General features: G+C 39.7%; 1 protein-coding gene across 3 annotated transcripts in view; it reads left to right on the top strand.

Moving 5' to 3' along the window:
• The window catches only part of LOXHD1 (lipoxygenase homology PLAT domains 1), a 303,909-nt gene that overhangs the window by 84,969 nt on the left and 202,086 nt on the right, over positions 1 to 16,854 (top strand). Inside the window, exon 1 of one of the 3 annotated variants that reach the window (XM_075585689.1) lies at positions 2,128 to 2,879. The exons of the other annotated variants lie outside the window; for them this stretch is intronic. Coding sequence (XP_075441804.1) covers positions 2,165 to 2,879 — 715 coding nt within the window. The 5' untranslated portion in view covers positions 2,128 to 2,164. Of the gene's footprint in view, positions 1 to 2,127; positions 2,880 to 16,854 lie in introns of those variants that run through there. 3 annotated transcript variants of the gene reach the window in all.

The following is a 16,854-nucleotide window of genomic DNA, read 5'->3' as shown; positions in this document are numbered from 1 at the left end:
ATCCTGTAAGCATTATTGACTCTATGGCACTGATTGTGATTTACTGGGATTCTTTTCTTGTTCAGTTTGATATATATTTCCTCCCAAATGTGCACCTGTCTTTTGATCCACACAGAGTCTCATTGACTTTCTATTTCTAGTCTGTAATACCAAAATATTGCCTAATGCGTTTCATTACCGCAGTTTGGCGCTTAATCACAGGCATAAAATAAATAAGATCTAACAGACTATATATGGTACATACCCCCCCCTAAACAATTACATACATACCAAGTCCCTCCTCCATTAGCTGGGCCATTTATAAAACCAGGACCAGATATTTGAACATGTATTCCATATCTACCGATTAATAAACAGATTGTTTCTAACATACACAAGATGAAACTACATTTGATATACTCTCTCCTGCCTCTCCCGAGAGTGTGGACACGTAGAAATCTACTGCCAAGGCTGTGTGCAAAATGCTAAAACAAAAACATTTAAAACACTCGGCACAGCTCTCTTTAAGTATCCAAAATATTTATTTAATGAAAAATAGGTCGTTGTAAAACATGGCGAGGGCTAAAAAACAAACAAACAGATGGACAATCATTCCCTGACGCGTTTCATGACTTCTTGTCACTACCTCTGGGGGATCAAATATACTAAAGATTTGAAATATGCGATGCTATGTTAATATCCTAAAGAAACGCATCGGGAAACTTGAATGGGAATGCAAAAAAATAATAATAGTGACATCTCATTCTTTAATTAAACCACCAGGATATCTTGTTTGTAAAGTATATCTCCTGTATAACTCGCGTTACAACTGGAAAAAAATCACGCCCTCTGATACCTGATTTAATTTTTTTTCTATGCCGTGAAATAAAAAAATGCTAAATCTCCATTATGATACAAAGCAAAATGTTTGTAAACTGGGAAATGGGTATCTCTTGTCTCTATTATAGCATGTTCTTGTATAGCGCTGCTAGTGTTACGTAGTGCCTGAGGCACAGGGAGATAAAGCGACTTGCCCAAGGTCACAAAGGAGCCGACACAGGGAATTGAACCAGGTTGCCTGCATTTAAACTCAGTGCCAGTCAGTGTCTTTACTCACTGAGCCGCTCCTTCTCCCTATATGATAAACATGCTATCTGATGCGCTCCTTCAGCAGTCTGATGGAGATATTGAGCAAAAGTTAATTTCTAGTATTCATACATTTTAAAGTGTTGGATTACACTGTAAAAAAGTGGGAATACTGATTCAGTTGTAATCTCCTACAATGACCTTTGCTTTTTTATTTAAAAAAATGAGATCTGTTTTAAATGGCTCTTAGCCTTTCTGTTTGTAGTGCATTAGCCTAGTATAAATCATTTCCAAAGTGTTTCACTTCCTGTTTAAAATGACTGGTTCTCTCCTGCAGTCAGGCACAGTACCAGTACTTTTGCTTTGGCAACTTAATCAAAGGACACAGCAGGTTTTGCAGCTGCGCCACAAAACAGGATTATAAATGCACCACATAACTTGCAGTGTACGTATTTGGCAGACAGGACATGAAATTATTATTGTGCCACTTATGTTCGAAGGTTATAACAATTTATGGAAACGTTCTTATTACAGTAATAGAATGCATCAGTGAAATGATGAATAGACTTCGTCATCACAGGAGCAAACAGCTTGTGCCTTTAGCACTGCGACTTGTTAGTCACTGACTTATTCTGCCTCGGTGCCTGTGCTTCTCACTGTAACTCATCGTTCTCATGATGATAACTGGACTGGTCAGAATATATTGAAGTATAACTGAGACATCTCTTATCTGTAAAGCGATCCTGACACTATGAATAATGAAGAGGAAATGTAGGCCAGTAAGATAAGGTAGCCTGGCGGATCTCTTTTTTCATTTTGCTTTCTCTCCCAGTCACATGACAGATGAAACAGTAAGTAATTTTTCATGAGGTAACTCTGACTGCAGTAGGAAGTAACAGAGACAGGTAGATTTCTTGCGTACCAGCGGAGACAAGATCAGAGTTTAACAATGTGCCCTTATAGGCCTATTTAATTAAGGAACCTTGACTCGATTGGCCAGTTTTGATATCGCAGGCCACCTCGTTACTTGATTCTGCACAGGGCAGGAAGGGGGGTGAAAAGTCACGTTTAAAAAAAGCAACGTCTCAATGAATAAGTGATGGCTCCAAAAAAGAAGAAAAGCCCGAGCCAGGAAGAAAGAGAAGACAGTGATGAAGACGGAGAGGTGGAAGAAACTCAAGTCAAGTCTAAAGGCAAAAGGAAAACAGCAAGTCAGGACAGAAAGAAAGAAGCGGCCACGCGAATCCAGAGCATATCCGAATGTGAGGAGGAGCCTGAGAAGGTAGAAGCCCAACTTCACAAGTCCAATAAGAAGAGGAAAGAGCAGGGCAAGGAGAAGAAAGCTAAATCAAAGAGCAAGCCAGCAAAATATGAAGAGGCAGAGTTTTATGAGGGCAAAGAGGAGTATCTTGAGGACGACCTAAAAAAGAGTAAGGAGAAGAACAACAATGACATGAAAGAGAAGAATAAAAAAAAACGAGACGAGGAGGAGGAGGAGCTCGAGAAAGAAGAAGTCGCTGAGAAGAAACAGAAGAAGTCCAAGTCTAAAGAACCGCCCGACGATGGAGATGGGAAAAGACGCAAGAAAAAAAAGGAGGAGCAGGAGGAAAACTCGGGGGATGAGGAGGGAAGAAAGAAGAAAGCCAAGAAGTCTGCCAAGGAATCGGGAGAGGACAAAGCAGACAAGAAGAAAGGGAAGAATGAGAAGGGGAAGAAAGGGAAGCAGCTGAGCTACATTGAGCTGTATGAGCAGGAGTTGCTTCAGTACAAGTCGGATTCCTCCAACGAAGAAGAAGAATATAACAAGAAGAAAGGTGAGCGTACAATTGTTGTATAATGATGCTAATGTTATTTAGTACTGAGTATTATACAGTAAAGTACTGAGTTATACAGTACTGTACTGAGTGTTATACAGTACTGAGTTATACTGTACTGAGTGTTATAGAGTACATTACTGAGTATTATACAGTAGATTACTGAGTTATACAGTACTGTACTGAGTTATACAGTACTGAGTGTTATAGAGTACATTACTGAGTATTATACAGTAGATTACTGAGTTATACAGTACTGTACTGAGTTATACTGTACTGAGTGTTATAGAGTACAGTACTGAGTGTTATACAGTAGATTACTGAGTTATACAGTACTGAGTATTATACCGTAACGAGTGTTGTACAGTACAGTACTGAGTGTTCTAGAGTACATTACTGAGTATTATACAGTAAAGTACTGAGTTATACAGTACTGAGTGTTATAGAGTACAGTACTGAGTGTTATACAGTAGATTACTGTTATACAGTACTGAGTATTATACCGTAACGAGTGTTCTACAGTACAGTACTGAGTGTTCTAGAGTACATTACTGACTGATATGCAGTACAATACTGAGTGTTATACAGTACTGAGTGTTATACAGTACATTACTGGGTGTTATACAGTACAGTACTGAGTGTTATAGAGTACACTACTAAGTGCTATGCAGTACTGAGTGTTATAGAGTACATTACTGAGTGTTATACAGTACATTACTGAGTTATACAGTATTGACTGTACAGTACAGAGTGCTATACAGTACTGAGTGTTATAGAGTACAGTACTGAGTGTTATACAATAACGAGTGTTATACAGTACATTACTGAGTGTTATACAGTACAGTACTGAGTGTTATAGAGTACATTACTGAGTTATACAGTACTGAGTGTTATAGAGTACATTACTGAGTGTAGTACAGTACTGATTGTTATACAGTACTGAGTGTTATAGATATACAGTACAATACTGAGTATTATACATTACTGAGTGTTATAGAGTACATTACTGAGTTATACAGTACTGAGTGTTGTACAGTACTGAGTGTTATACAGTACTGAGTATTATACAGTACCGAGTGTTATACAGTACAGTACTGAGTATTATACTGTACTTAGTGTTATACAGTACTGTACTGAGTTATAAATTACTGAGTGTTATAGAGTACATTACTGCGTGTTATACAGTACTGAGTTATACAGTACTGAGTATTATATAGTAACAAGTGTTATACAGTACAGTACTGAGTGTTATACAGTACAATACTGAGTATTATACATTACTGAGTGTTATAGAGTACATTACTGAGTTATACAGTACTGAGTGTTGTACAGTACTGAGTGTTATACAGTACTGAGTATTATACAGTACCGAGTGTTATACAGTACAGTACTGAGTATTATACTGTACTTAGTGTTATACAGTACTGTACTGAGTTATAAATTACTGAGTGTTATAGAGTACATTACTGCGTGTTATACAGTACTGAGTTATACAGTACTGAGTATTATATAGTAACAAGTGTTATACAGTACAGTACTGAGTGTTATACAGTACAGTACTGAGTGTTATACAGTACTGAGTGTTATAGAGTACATTACTGAGTGTTATACAGTACATTACTGAGTGTTATACAGAGTACTGTAGTGTTATAGAGTACATTACTGAGTGTTATACAGTACATTACTGAGTGTTATACAGAGTACTGTAGAGTTATAGAGTACATTACTGAGTTATACAGTACTGAGTGTTATACAGTACAGTACTAAGTGTTATACAGTACTGAGTATTATACAGTACCGAGTGTTATACAGTACAGTACTGAGTGTTATACAGTACTGTACTGAGTTATAAATTACTGAGTGTTATAGAGTACATTACTGAGTGTTATACAGTACTGAGTTATACAGAACTGAGTATTATATAGTAACAAGTGTTATACAGTACAGTACTGAGTGTTATAGAGTACATTACTGAGTGTAGCACAGTACTGAGTGTTATAGATATACAGTACAGTACCGAGGGTTCATTACTGAGTGTTATACAGTACTGAGTGTTATACAGGCATACCCCGGTTTAAGGACACTCACTTTAAGTACACTCGCGAGTAAGGACATATCGCCCAATAGGCAAACGGCAGCTCACGCATGCACCTGTCAGCACGTCCTGAACAGCAATACCGGCTCCCTACCTGTACAGAAGCTGTGCTCAAGCGGGGAGACTATAGAGCCTGTTACACATGTGTTATTTACATCAATTATGCACGTATATGACGATTGCAGTACAGTACATGCATCGATAAGTGGGAAAAAGGTAGTGCTTCACTTTAAGTACATTTTCGCTTTCCATACATGCTCCGGTCCCATTGCGTACGTTAATGCTGGGTATGCCTGTACAGTACAGTACTGAGTGTTATACAGTACTGTTATAGAGTACATTACTGAGTTATACAGTAGTGAGTGTTATAGAGTACATTACAGAGTTATACAGTACTGAGTGTTATAGAGTACATTACTGAGTGTAGTACAGTACTGAGTGCTATACAGTACTTAGTGTTATAGATATACAGTACAGTACTGAGTATTATACATTACTGAGTGTTATAGATATAGAGTACAGTACTGAGGGTTCAGTACTGAGTATTATACAGTACTTAGTGTTATACAGTACAGTACTGAGTGTTATACAGTACTGAGTGTTATAGAGTACATTACTGAGTTATACAGTAGTGAGTGTTATAGAGTACATTACTGAGTGTTATACAGTACTGTTACAGTATAGAGTACATTACTGAGTTATACAGTAGTGAGTGTTATAGAGTACGTTACTGAGTGTTATACAGTACTGAGTGTTATACAGTACAGTACTGAGTATTATACAGTACCGAGTGTTATACAGTACAGTACAGGCATACCCCGCTTTAAGGACACTCACTTTAAGTACACTCGCGAGTAAGTACACGTCGCCCAATAGGCAAACGGCAGTTCACGCATGCGCCTGTCAGCACGTCCTGAACAGCAATACCGGCTCCCTACCTGTACCGAAGCTGTGCACAAGCGGGGAGACTATAGAGCCTGTTACAAATGTGTTATTTACATCAGTTATGCACGTATATGATGATTGCCGTACAGTACATGCATCAATAAGTTGAAAAAAGGTAGTGCTTCACTTTAAGTACATTTTCGCTTTACATACATGCTCCGGTCCCATTGCGTACGTTAATGCGGGGTATGCCTGTACTGAGTTATACAGTACTGAGTGTTATAGAGTACATTACTGAGTGTTATACAGTACTGAGTTATACAGTTCTGAGTGTTATAGAGTACATTACTGAGTATTATACAGTACTGAGTATTATACAGTACCGAGTGTTATACAGTACAGTACTGAGTTATACAGTAGTGAATGTTATAGAGTACGTTACTGAGTGTTATACAGTACTGAGTGTTATACAGTACAGTACTGAGTATTATACAGTACTGAATGTTATAGAGTACATTACTGAGTTATACAGTAGTGAGTGTTATAGAGTACATTACTGAGTGTTATTCAGTACATTACTGAGTGTTATACAGTACTGTTATTGAGTACATAACTGAGTTATACCACAGTGAGTGTTATAGAGTACGTTACTGAGTGTTATACAGTACTGAGTGTTATATAGTACAGTGCTGAGTGTTATACAATACAGTACTGAGTATTATATTGTACCGAGTGTTATACAGTACAGTACTGAGTATTATACTGTACCGATTGTAATACAGTACTGTACTGAGTTATACAGTACTGAGTGTTATAGAGTACATTACTGACTGGTATACAGTACATTACTGAGTGTTATACAGTACTGAGTGTTATAGAGTACATTACTGACTGGTATACAGTACATTACTGAGTGTTATACAGTACATTACTGTCTGGTATACAGTACATTACTGAGTGTTATACAGTACTGAGTGTTATAGCGTACAGTTCTGAGAGTTATACAGTACATTACTGAGTGTTATACAGTACATTAATGAGTGTTATACAGAGTACTGTAGTGTTATAGAGTACATTACTGAGGTATACAGTACTGAGTGTTATACAGTACAGTACTGAGTGTTATACAGTACTGAGTATTATACAGTACCGAGTGTTATACAGTACAGTACTGAGTATTATACTGTACTGAGTGTTATACAGTACTGTACTGAGTTATAAATTACTGAGTGTTATAGAGTACATTACTGAGTGTTATACAGTACTGAATTATATAGTACTGAGTATTATATAGTAACAAGTGTTATACAGTACAGTACTGAGTGTTATACAGTACAGTACTGAGTGTTATACAGTACTGAGTGTTATAGAGTACATTACTGAGTGTTATACAGTACATTACTGAGTGTTATACAGAGTACTGTAGTGTTATAGAGTACATTACTGAGTTATACAGTACTGAGTGTTATACAGTACAGTAGTGAGTGGTATACAGTACTGAGTATTATACAGTACTGAGTGTTATACAGTACAGTACTGAGTAATATACTGTACTGAGTGTTATACAGTACTGTACTGAGTTATAAATTACTGAGTGTTATAGAGTACATTACTGAGTGTTATACAGTACTGATTTATACAGTACTGAGTATTATATAGTAACAAGTGTTATACAGTACAGTACTGAGTGGTATAGAGTACATTACTGAGTGTAGCACAGTACTGAGTGTTATAGATATACAGTACAGTACTGAGTATTATACATTACTGAGTGTTATAGATATACAGTACAGTACTGAGGGTTCATTACTGAGTATTATACAGTACTGAGTGTTATACAGGCATACCCCGGTTTAAGGACACTCACTTTAAGTACACTCGCGAGTAAGGACATATCGCCCAATAGGCAAACGGCAGCTCGCGCATGCACCTGTCAGCACGTCCTGAACAGCAATACTGGCTCCCTACCTGTACAGAAGCTGTTCTCAAGCGGGGAGACTATAGAGCCTGTTACACATGTGTTATTTACATCAATTATGCACGTATATGACGATTGCTGTACAGTACATGCATCGATAAGTGGGAAAAAGGTAGTGCTTCACTTTAAGTACATTTTCGCTTTCCATACATGCTCCGGTCCCATTGCGTACGTTAATGCTGGGTATGCCTGTACAGTACAGTACTGAGTACAGTACTGTTATAGAGTACATTACTGAGTTATACAGTAGTGAGTGTTATAGAGTACAGTACTGAGTGTTATACAGTACTGAGTGTTATAGACTACATTACAGAGTTATACAGTACTGAGTGTTATAGAGTACATTACTGAGTGTAGTATAGTACTGAGTGCTATACAGTACTTAGTGTTATAGATATACAGTACAGTACTGAGTATTATACATTACTGAGTATTATACATTACTGAGTGTTATAGATATAGAGTACAGTACTGAGGGTTCAGTACTGAGTATTATACAGTACTGAGTGTTATACAGTACAGTACTGAGTGTTATACAGTACTGAGTGTTATAGAGTACATTACTGAGTTATACAGTAGTGAGTGTTATAGAGTACATTTACTGAGTGTTATACAGTACTGTTACAGTATAGAGTACATTACTGAGTTATACAGTAGTGCGTTACTACATTACTGTACTGTACTGTAGTATAGAGTACATTACTGAGTTATACAGTACAGTAGTAGAGTACATTACTGAGTTATACAGTAGTGAGTGTTATAGAGTACGTTACTGAGTGTTATACAGTACTGAGTGTTATACAGTACAGTACTGAGTATTATACAGTACTGGGTATTATACAGTACCGAGTGTTATACAGTACAGTACTGAGTTATACAGTACTGAGTGTTATAGAGTACATTACTGAGTGTTATACAGTACTGAGTTATACAGTACTGAGTGTTATAGAGTACATTACTGAGTATTATACAGTACTGAGTATTATACAGTACCGAGTGTTATACAGTACAGTACTGAGTTATACAGTAGTGAGTGTTATAGAGTACGTTACTGAGTGTTATACAGTACTGAGTGTTATACAGTACAGTACTGAGTGTTATACAATACAGTACTGAGTATTATATAGTACCGAGTGTTATACAGTACAGTACTGAGTATTATACTGTACCGAGTGTTATACAGTACAGTACTGAGTTATACATTACTGAGTGTTATACAGTACATTACTGAGTGGTATACAGTACATTACTGAGTGTTATACAGTACTGAGTGTTATAGAGTACATTACTGACTGGTATACAGTACATTACTGAGTGTTATACAGTACATTACTGTCTGGTATACAGTACATTACTGAGTGTTATACAGTACTGAGTGTTATAGAGTACATTACTGACTGGTATACAGTACAGTACTGAGTGTTATACAGTACTTTACTGTCTGGTATACAGTACTGAGTGTTATAGCGTACAGTTCTGAGAATTATACCGTACAGTACTGAGTGTTATACCGTACAGTATTGAGTGTTATACCGTACATTACTGTGTTCTATACAGTACTGAGTGTTAGAGAGTACTACTGAGTGCGATACAGTTCCGTACTGAGTTATACAGTACTGAGTGTTATAGAATACAGTAGTTAGTGTTATAGAGTACATTACTGAGTGTTATACAGTACTGAGTATTATACAGTAATGAGTGTTATACAGTACTGAGTTATACAGTACTGAGTGTTATAGAGTACATTACTGAGTTATACAGTTCTGAGTGTTATAGAGTACATTACGGAGTTATACAGTACTGAGTGTTATACAGTACATTACTGAATTATACAGTAATGAGTGTTATACAGTACTGAGTGTTATAGAGTACATTACTGAGTTATACAGTTCTGAGTGATATACAGTAATGAGTGTTATAGAGTACATTACTGAGTTTTATACAGTACAGTAGTGAGTTATACAGTACTGGGTATAAGTAAGGGTATACTGGTCAGGTACGGTGCGATTGTTCAGTGTTCGATAGTCCACACACAGGCGGACCGACCCATTTTTTCCCTCACCACCATGATGGGTGACGCGTATGGGCTGCGGGACTCGGTTACAATCCCCGCCGTCTCTATCTCCTGTAGAACGTCTCTCACGTCCTCCACATCTCGGGGGGCGATGCGACGGGACCATTCTCGGAAGGGGGTGGTATCACTTAATCTGAAGGTGTGTTGGGCGCTTCGGCTACAGCCCACATCCGTCTCGCTCGTCGAGAAGACTTTTAGTCGGGCTTCTAACTTGGTCATCAGCCACTCCCTCCACTCAGTGGACAGGGTCGAGTACCCGAAGTCATAGGCAAGCCCGACCGTTGGATCTTGTACTGCATCAGTGGTCACTTGCACGGCCATCGTATCGACGGGAGTAACTGGATATATTCGGCCCAATTGTTGGCCTTGGTTGAAGGACATGGGGTAAGGGGAGACGTTCTGGACAAATACTGTAATCCGCCCCGGCAGCTCTGATGTCCATTCCCGTACTTTGGGCACCAGCTTGTAGCCTCTGGGGCATCTTCCTCAAGGAACATGGGCACTTTCAAGGGAGATCGGCCCCTTCACGGCTCGGGTAGCAGCACACTGCGGCCATGCGCTTCAGTCTCCCTGGTGAAATCTCGGTTACCAAGCACACAGAACCCCAGCAAGATCTTTTTGGGAACCCCTGAGCCCCCACAAAATGTATATGTATATAAGTGTCAAAAAGGAGAGCTATTGAGCGTGGCATATGTATACAACAAGCGACAGAGAAGCCCAATGCTACATCCAATAAGACAGAAATACACAGTAAAATACTTATATATTCTCTTGAAAAAGGGTCATTTAGTTTAACCCTTTGGCCAAAGCGTTGTAAGCCTGTGAGCCACGACAAGGCAGACACCTGTTCGCAAGTCCTAACACTACCAGAATATTAATATATCTCTACTAAGATTACAATTCTCATTTACCTCTATTAGGAATTTTAATTTTAACTTCCCAAGTTAGTGGGTCCTTTCATTTTACTGGATATAGGTCCAATGTGGTCTTTCTCCCTCCTAATAGAGGTGAAGTGTACTCAGACAAAAAATTTTGACAAGTATATAAGGTAAATAAATCTATATCAGTTGTGCGCAAACTATTTGCGTTTGTGCCCCCACCCCTACAGGACACCTGTTATGATGTGCACTTAAGTATATTGCTTCTGCTTATTAGACTGTGAGCTCCTTGGCACAGGGGTTCTTGTACACATTGTTTCTATTGATTCCTGTAGCATCCATGTTTGCTATGTCACTGAATGCCTATTTTTAGAGATGCGTGTCGTAATATAAACAGTGGGCACAGTGTCAGAACAATATAACAATGAAGAATAATATTAATAATATAAGACATTTTCAAGGATTATAGGCCGTATTTCCTAAGCAAAAAAACACCCACCATATGTATCCCATTAAAAACAATAAGATTTTTTTCTTTGATATATCAGGTGCTACTTTGTTGCCCAGCTTTGCACCACTTTTGCCCGGATACTGTACATAGACCCCACGGAAGATGTCTTATGGTCTTATGGTGTAACACGACTTTGTAAATATGGCTGGAATGGGATCGTAAAGTGTCGTCCAGCAGAAGGTGTCTGATGGAGCAGCACTTCTTAGTAAATATGGTCCTTGATAATTTATCCACCACCAGCATACAGCTTTTTTTCTCAACACTTTCATATTTTAAATCTGTTTCTGTTCTTTACTGTTCTTTACTTATCCTGTTAGGTTAATCCACCTAAGGCAACATTTGTAAGAATCATATCGTTACACATACTGTAGCGCCGACGAGTATTCTAAAACAAATCTGGGGCAATCACCAACAAGACCCAAGTACATGCTGGGTACATGCTGGGTACATGCTGGGTACATGCTGGGTACATGCTGGGTACATGCTGGGTACATGCTGCAACATTTCAGTGACATTTCTGCAGACTGTCTAATGGCGCATCGGATTAACAGCGGGGGTCCCTGACAGTCCCATTCAAACTGAATGGGACTGCCAGGGACCCCTGCTGTGTTAATCCGATGGGCCATTAGTCTCTGCAGAAATGTCACTGAAATGTTGCAGCATGTACCCAGCATGTACCTGGATCTTGTTGGTGATAGCCCCAGATTTTCCCAGGCAAGTTTAAGGCAAGTTTTAGAAAACTCGTCTGCACACCTGTATCATTGTTTTTATAACAATTTATGCCTGTGATGTACAAGAAAGGAATTAGTGACAAAGATATGCCTTCCAGTGAATATTGTGTACTGCATTCTGAATACCTCTGGCTGTGCGCCTTACCTACTGAGAATATAGGGTTACCATCAAAGCACAATGAGGGTGTGCAAAGAATGGAATAATCCAGTGTGATTAAAACACAAAGCATGCACATTGACACCTACCATTCATATGGGAACTGCCATGATGGGTATGAGATTTCAGCCTGCATATAATATACTGTAGTTTGGAGCACTGTAACATAAACTAGACATGTTCAATAATTAAACCACCACTCTCTGCAGTATCTGTAGCATCCTCGTATTCAGCTGCATAGATATTGCCTGCATGTTACAGAACTGTGCTGTCATCAATCCATTTTAATTTGTAGGGAGTTTAAATGAGCCTTCCCATCTCCAGAGCCTCCTTTGACACGTGGATATTGTTCACATGCTTCACCATGACGGCCAACACTTTCATCATACGAGAGAAGGGAACGAGGGAGATTATTTCATCTTCTATTGAATTACATTGGTATGAGGGTATTTGTTATCAGAGAAAGTTGGGAAAATCATGTATTTTCCAGCCAAACACCAAGCAGTCTAAATGCTAAACAGGGGCAGCTGACCAGTATGACACCATTCCGGGCCAAAACATAGCTTGCGTCAAGATTACGTTTCATGTAACATTGGTTACCATCCTTCGCTTATATGAGGACCTGTACATTCTGTTATCATTAGTGTAAGCAGTGTTACACTGTGATGGAGATAACTGACCTCTAATGGGTAGTGTTTTGTTTCTGAGACTTTGTTCATTTCCCACACTCCTCTTATCCTGCCAGCTCATGCATATGCAGAATTGCATCATTGCTCGCACAGATCCGGTTCACTGACCAAGGGTCTAGTCCTGCCCAAGAAACAGAACTGCCAATCTACAGTAACTCCAAGTCATCATGAGTTTGTGGTCCATTTTAGTTCTCCAAGCCACAGCTTTACACAGAAATCTTACACTAACGAGATCCCTAGAATTATAATTGGATCAATATCTTATGATGGCCGGAGGATGGCAAGACTGGGACGATGTGTTTGCTATATTCACAGAGATGTGCACTTTACAGATGTTATTTGGAGGTTAATCAAAACCTTTAATCCTGGAGTGCTCTGCAAAGAGTTGAAGGCAGCTCTAGCACCTAGGAGGTTAAATCCTTATGGGCAACTCTCTTTTGGAACATCTCTTTTGGACTATCTTATGTAGGCATAGGTTAACACAGATACCCAGCAAGCTCAAACTCCCACACCCACCACAAAGTGAATATATATTTATGTCAACCAGAGAGCTACTGAGCGTGGCAATTGTATATAACAAGAGACAGGGGGTGCCCAATGCTGCATCCAATTGACAAAACATATAAAGTAAAATACTTCAATAATAATAATTGGTTATTTAGTTAACCCTTTGGCCAAAGGCGTCATAAGCCTGCATACCAACGTCAAGGTATAACCAAAATAATGCAGGTCCTACACTACACTGTGAACACTTCCTTTTACCTCTGTGAGAGGGGAAACCATAATGGGTCTTGTTCCTGCAGCAAGTGAAATGACCTTCCAAGTTAAAAGGGTGAAGGAGGTTAAATCCTTATGGGCAACTCTCTTTTGGAACATCTCTTTTGGACTATCTTATGTAGGCATGCCAAATATTTTCTTTTGTTGTCTTTCCAGCACAGCTCCAGGCCTGTGAGATTCAATTCATATAGTAATACCGTTTCTAAAGACACACGCATATTTCTCACAGGAGAGACTGTTCCTATAAAGAACATTTTTTGCTTACCTGTGTGCCATACATCAAGAACAGTGGGAACATTTACGGAAAGAAAAACATTAAGTGTAAAACGATCACATTATAATACTGTATTTGTTGGGTCACCCCTCTTCCGCTTCATATTGATATTCTCCATATTGCAAGTTGGCACTCACAGGGGAAATCAAGGTAGTTCTTGGAACTTGTGGGAGATGTGGATGCTCTAATATTTTTGTCTTCACCAAAATGTAGGAAGAAGGGGGTAGGATGGTCCGCGGATCACAGCAACTTCAGCAGCCAACGCATGGATGTCTAAAAAAACTTTATTGATCGCTAGCAGCAAACATCAGGCAACCACTCTAACATGTTTCGTCCAGGCTATGGACTTTTTGAAAAAGTCCATAGCCTGGACGAAACATGTTAGAGTGGTTGCCTGATGTTTGCTGCTAGCGATCAATAAAGTTTTTTTAGACATCCATGCGTTGGCTGCTGAAGTTGCTGTGATCCGCGGACCATCCTACCCCCTTCTTCCTGTGTCATCATTTCCGGAGGAGCACGCTGACGCCAGCTACACCAGAGGAGGAAGCCGCTGCAGAATTCCCTGCACCAACAGGGACGGCTTTTTCGTGAGTACTCCTAACCTCCACGCGGTATTTCAGGGAGATTATTGAGGTGGTTAGTGCCGGGCTGTGATTTACTTGGGGGCGCCGCCTAGGGAGGTGTCCCCCTGTACCTCTATCCGGCTTACTATTACCCAACTCCCTGTTTTCAATACCGGAGGCTTATTGTTTCATTAATCATTGCTGGGTCTCTCTTCAATCAAGTTGCCAAAAAGTGTGTGCACTACCTGTTAGCAGCCTCGGTATACTGGGTAATTCCAAATTCACCAAAATGTAGATCGATATTCAATATTTCATGTGCATTGTAGAATGTGCTGATGCAGTGACCGTGTGGGAGGCTTAATAGTGTTATTGGCAGCTTCTAAAATAGGGACTATGAGAAGTTCAGTCATGTTAGGCTTGTGGTGACAAAGGACCACCCAGGATGAGATAGCTGATAGACACACTGTCATTTTTGATTGTACTGCGGGTGTAAGGTCACGTGTAGATAAATATAGTTGTGTATCATTGGCATAGAGATTATAGGTGAATCCAAAGGAGTCAATGAGGTCACCCAGCAGGAGTGTATATAGAGAGAAGAGTAAGAGGCCTAAAACGGAGCCTTGATGTACACCTACAGAGCGTTATATAGAGGTTGAAGAGAAGTTAGCATAAAAGATGGAACGGTGAGGGAGATATGAGGAAAATCAGGAGAGGGCAGAGCAGTGATTAATGTGAAGGAGAAGAGAGTGGTCAACAGTATCGAAAGCCGAGAAGAGGTCAAGAATGATCAAATTGAGTTGTTTCCTTGACATTTGGCAATATGAAAGTCATTAGCTACTTTGGTGAATGCGGTTTCTGTAACGTATGCTGATAGGGTCAATTAGGTTATGGGAGTTAAGTACAGTGTATGTAAAGAGGCAATAGGATCCAGAAGTTTAGAAGCAAAAGGCAAGAGGGAGACAGTGCGATAGTTAGAAGGGGCTGTAGGATCTAGGGTGTTTTTCTTAAGAATAGGTCTAACAATAGCTTGTTTAAAAAAAAAATGAAAAGTAGCAGAGCACAGAGAGTTAAATATGTTAATGAGGATAGGGTTCCTGGTGGAAGTGAGAGATTTCAGGAGATGGGAGGGAATGGGGTTGGGGCTACATGTGGAGGAGGTTGAGGAGTGGGACTTCATCTATAACTGGAGAGAAGGAGAAACAGGCAGGTGGAGGAGGATTACGAAGGACGGGTGTGGAAGGGACAGAGGGGATTGCTTTGTCTATATAACGTGCACTTGAAATAATCAGCAAATTCTTGGGGTGTAATGGAAGCAGGGGTGCTGGGTCTGGCGGGAGGTCAAAGAAGGGTGTCGAAGACAGAAGAGGTCTGTTTGGCAAGGAAAGGAGCAGAGGTAAAGCAGGACAGAATATATTTGTAGTGACGGAAATCAACCAGAGTGTGATTTCCTCCAGAGGCATTCAGTGGAGAGTGCAACAGCGCAGAAATGTTTTCTATATATTTAGCCAGGGTTGTGGGTTGGAGTGCTGTGAGTATTAGCGTATAGGAGGAGCATACTGGTGAAGTGAGGTAAGGGCAGTGTTGTAAATTGTGACAAGACTGTTTGGGTCAGAGGTGGGTGGTATTAAAGAAAACGTTCATTTTAGGCTGGATTCACAGGTCTGAAGGTTAATGGAATGCAGGTTGTGAATATAGCAAGGATAGGCTGATGGTTGAGTGTGTGGAGTAAGAGAGATAGAGAAATAGGATAAGGATGAGGTCAAGGAAGTTGCCGTCCTTGTGGGTGCTAGAAGCAGTCCATTGGAGGAGACCAAATGACAAAGTGAGAGAGAGGAAGCGAGATGCCCAGGACTGAGAGGGCTCATCAATGTGACAGTTAAAGTCTCCTAAGTGGAGAATTGGTAAGTCAGAAGACAGGAAAAAGGATAACCAAGATTCAAAGACAGAAAGAAAACTGGAGTGTGAGAATGTAGAGTTAGGAGGTCGGTAGATGACAGCAATATGTAGAGAGAATGGAGAGAAAAGGCGAGTAGTATGGGCATCAAAGGAGGAGAATGTCAGGGAAGCAGGTGAAGGTAGACGCTGAAACTTACAGAAAGAAGAGAAGTATTCCTACTTCACCCCAACGTCCCAAGGGGTGATGTGTGTGTAAGAAGGAAAGACAGGTTTCCTCCAGGGCAGAGTTGGGGTGTGAGACCTAAGTTTCTGTAAATGTGAAGAGGGTGAGAGAAAAACAGCTAGAGTCATAAACAGCTAGTATTTTTATTAGAAATGGAGCAGTCCAGAGAGCACATGAAAAAGGGTGAGCTAGGGCGAGATATCAGGTTAGATGGGTTGGAGCTTTTAGATATTACAGATGAGGG

The sequence above is a fragment of the Ascaphus truei genome, chromosome 1 (genome assembly GCF_040206685.1).
Source record: "Ascaphus truei isolate aAscTru1 chromosome 1, aAscTru1.hap1, whole genome shotgun sequence".
NCBI lineage: Eukaryota > Metazoa > Chordata > Amphibia > Anura > Ascaphidae > Ascaphus > Ascaphus truei.
This window is presented reverse-complemented; position numbering and strand designations above follow the sequence as displayed.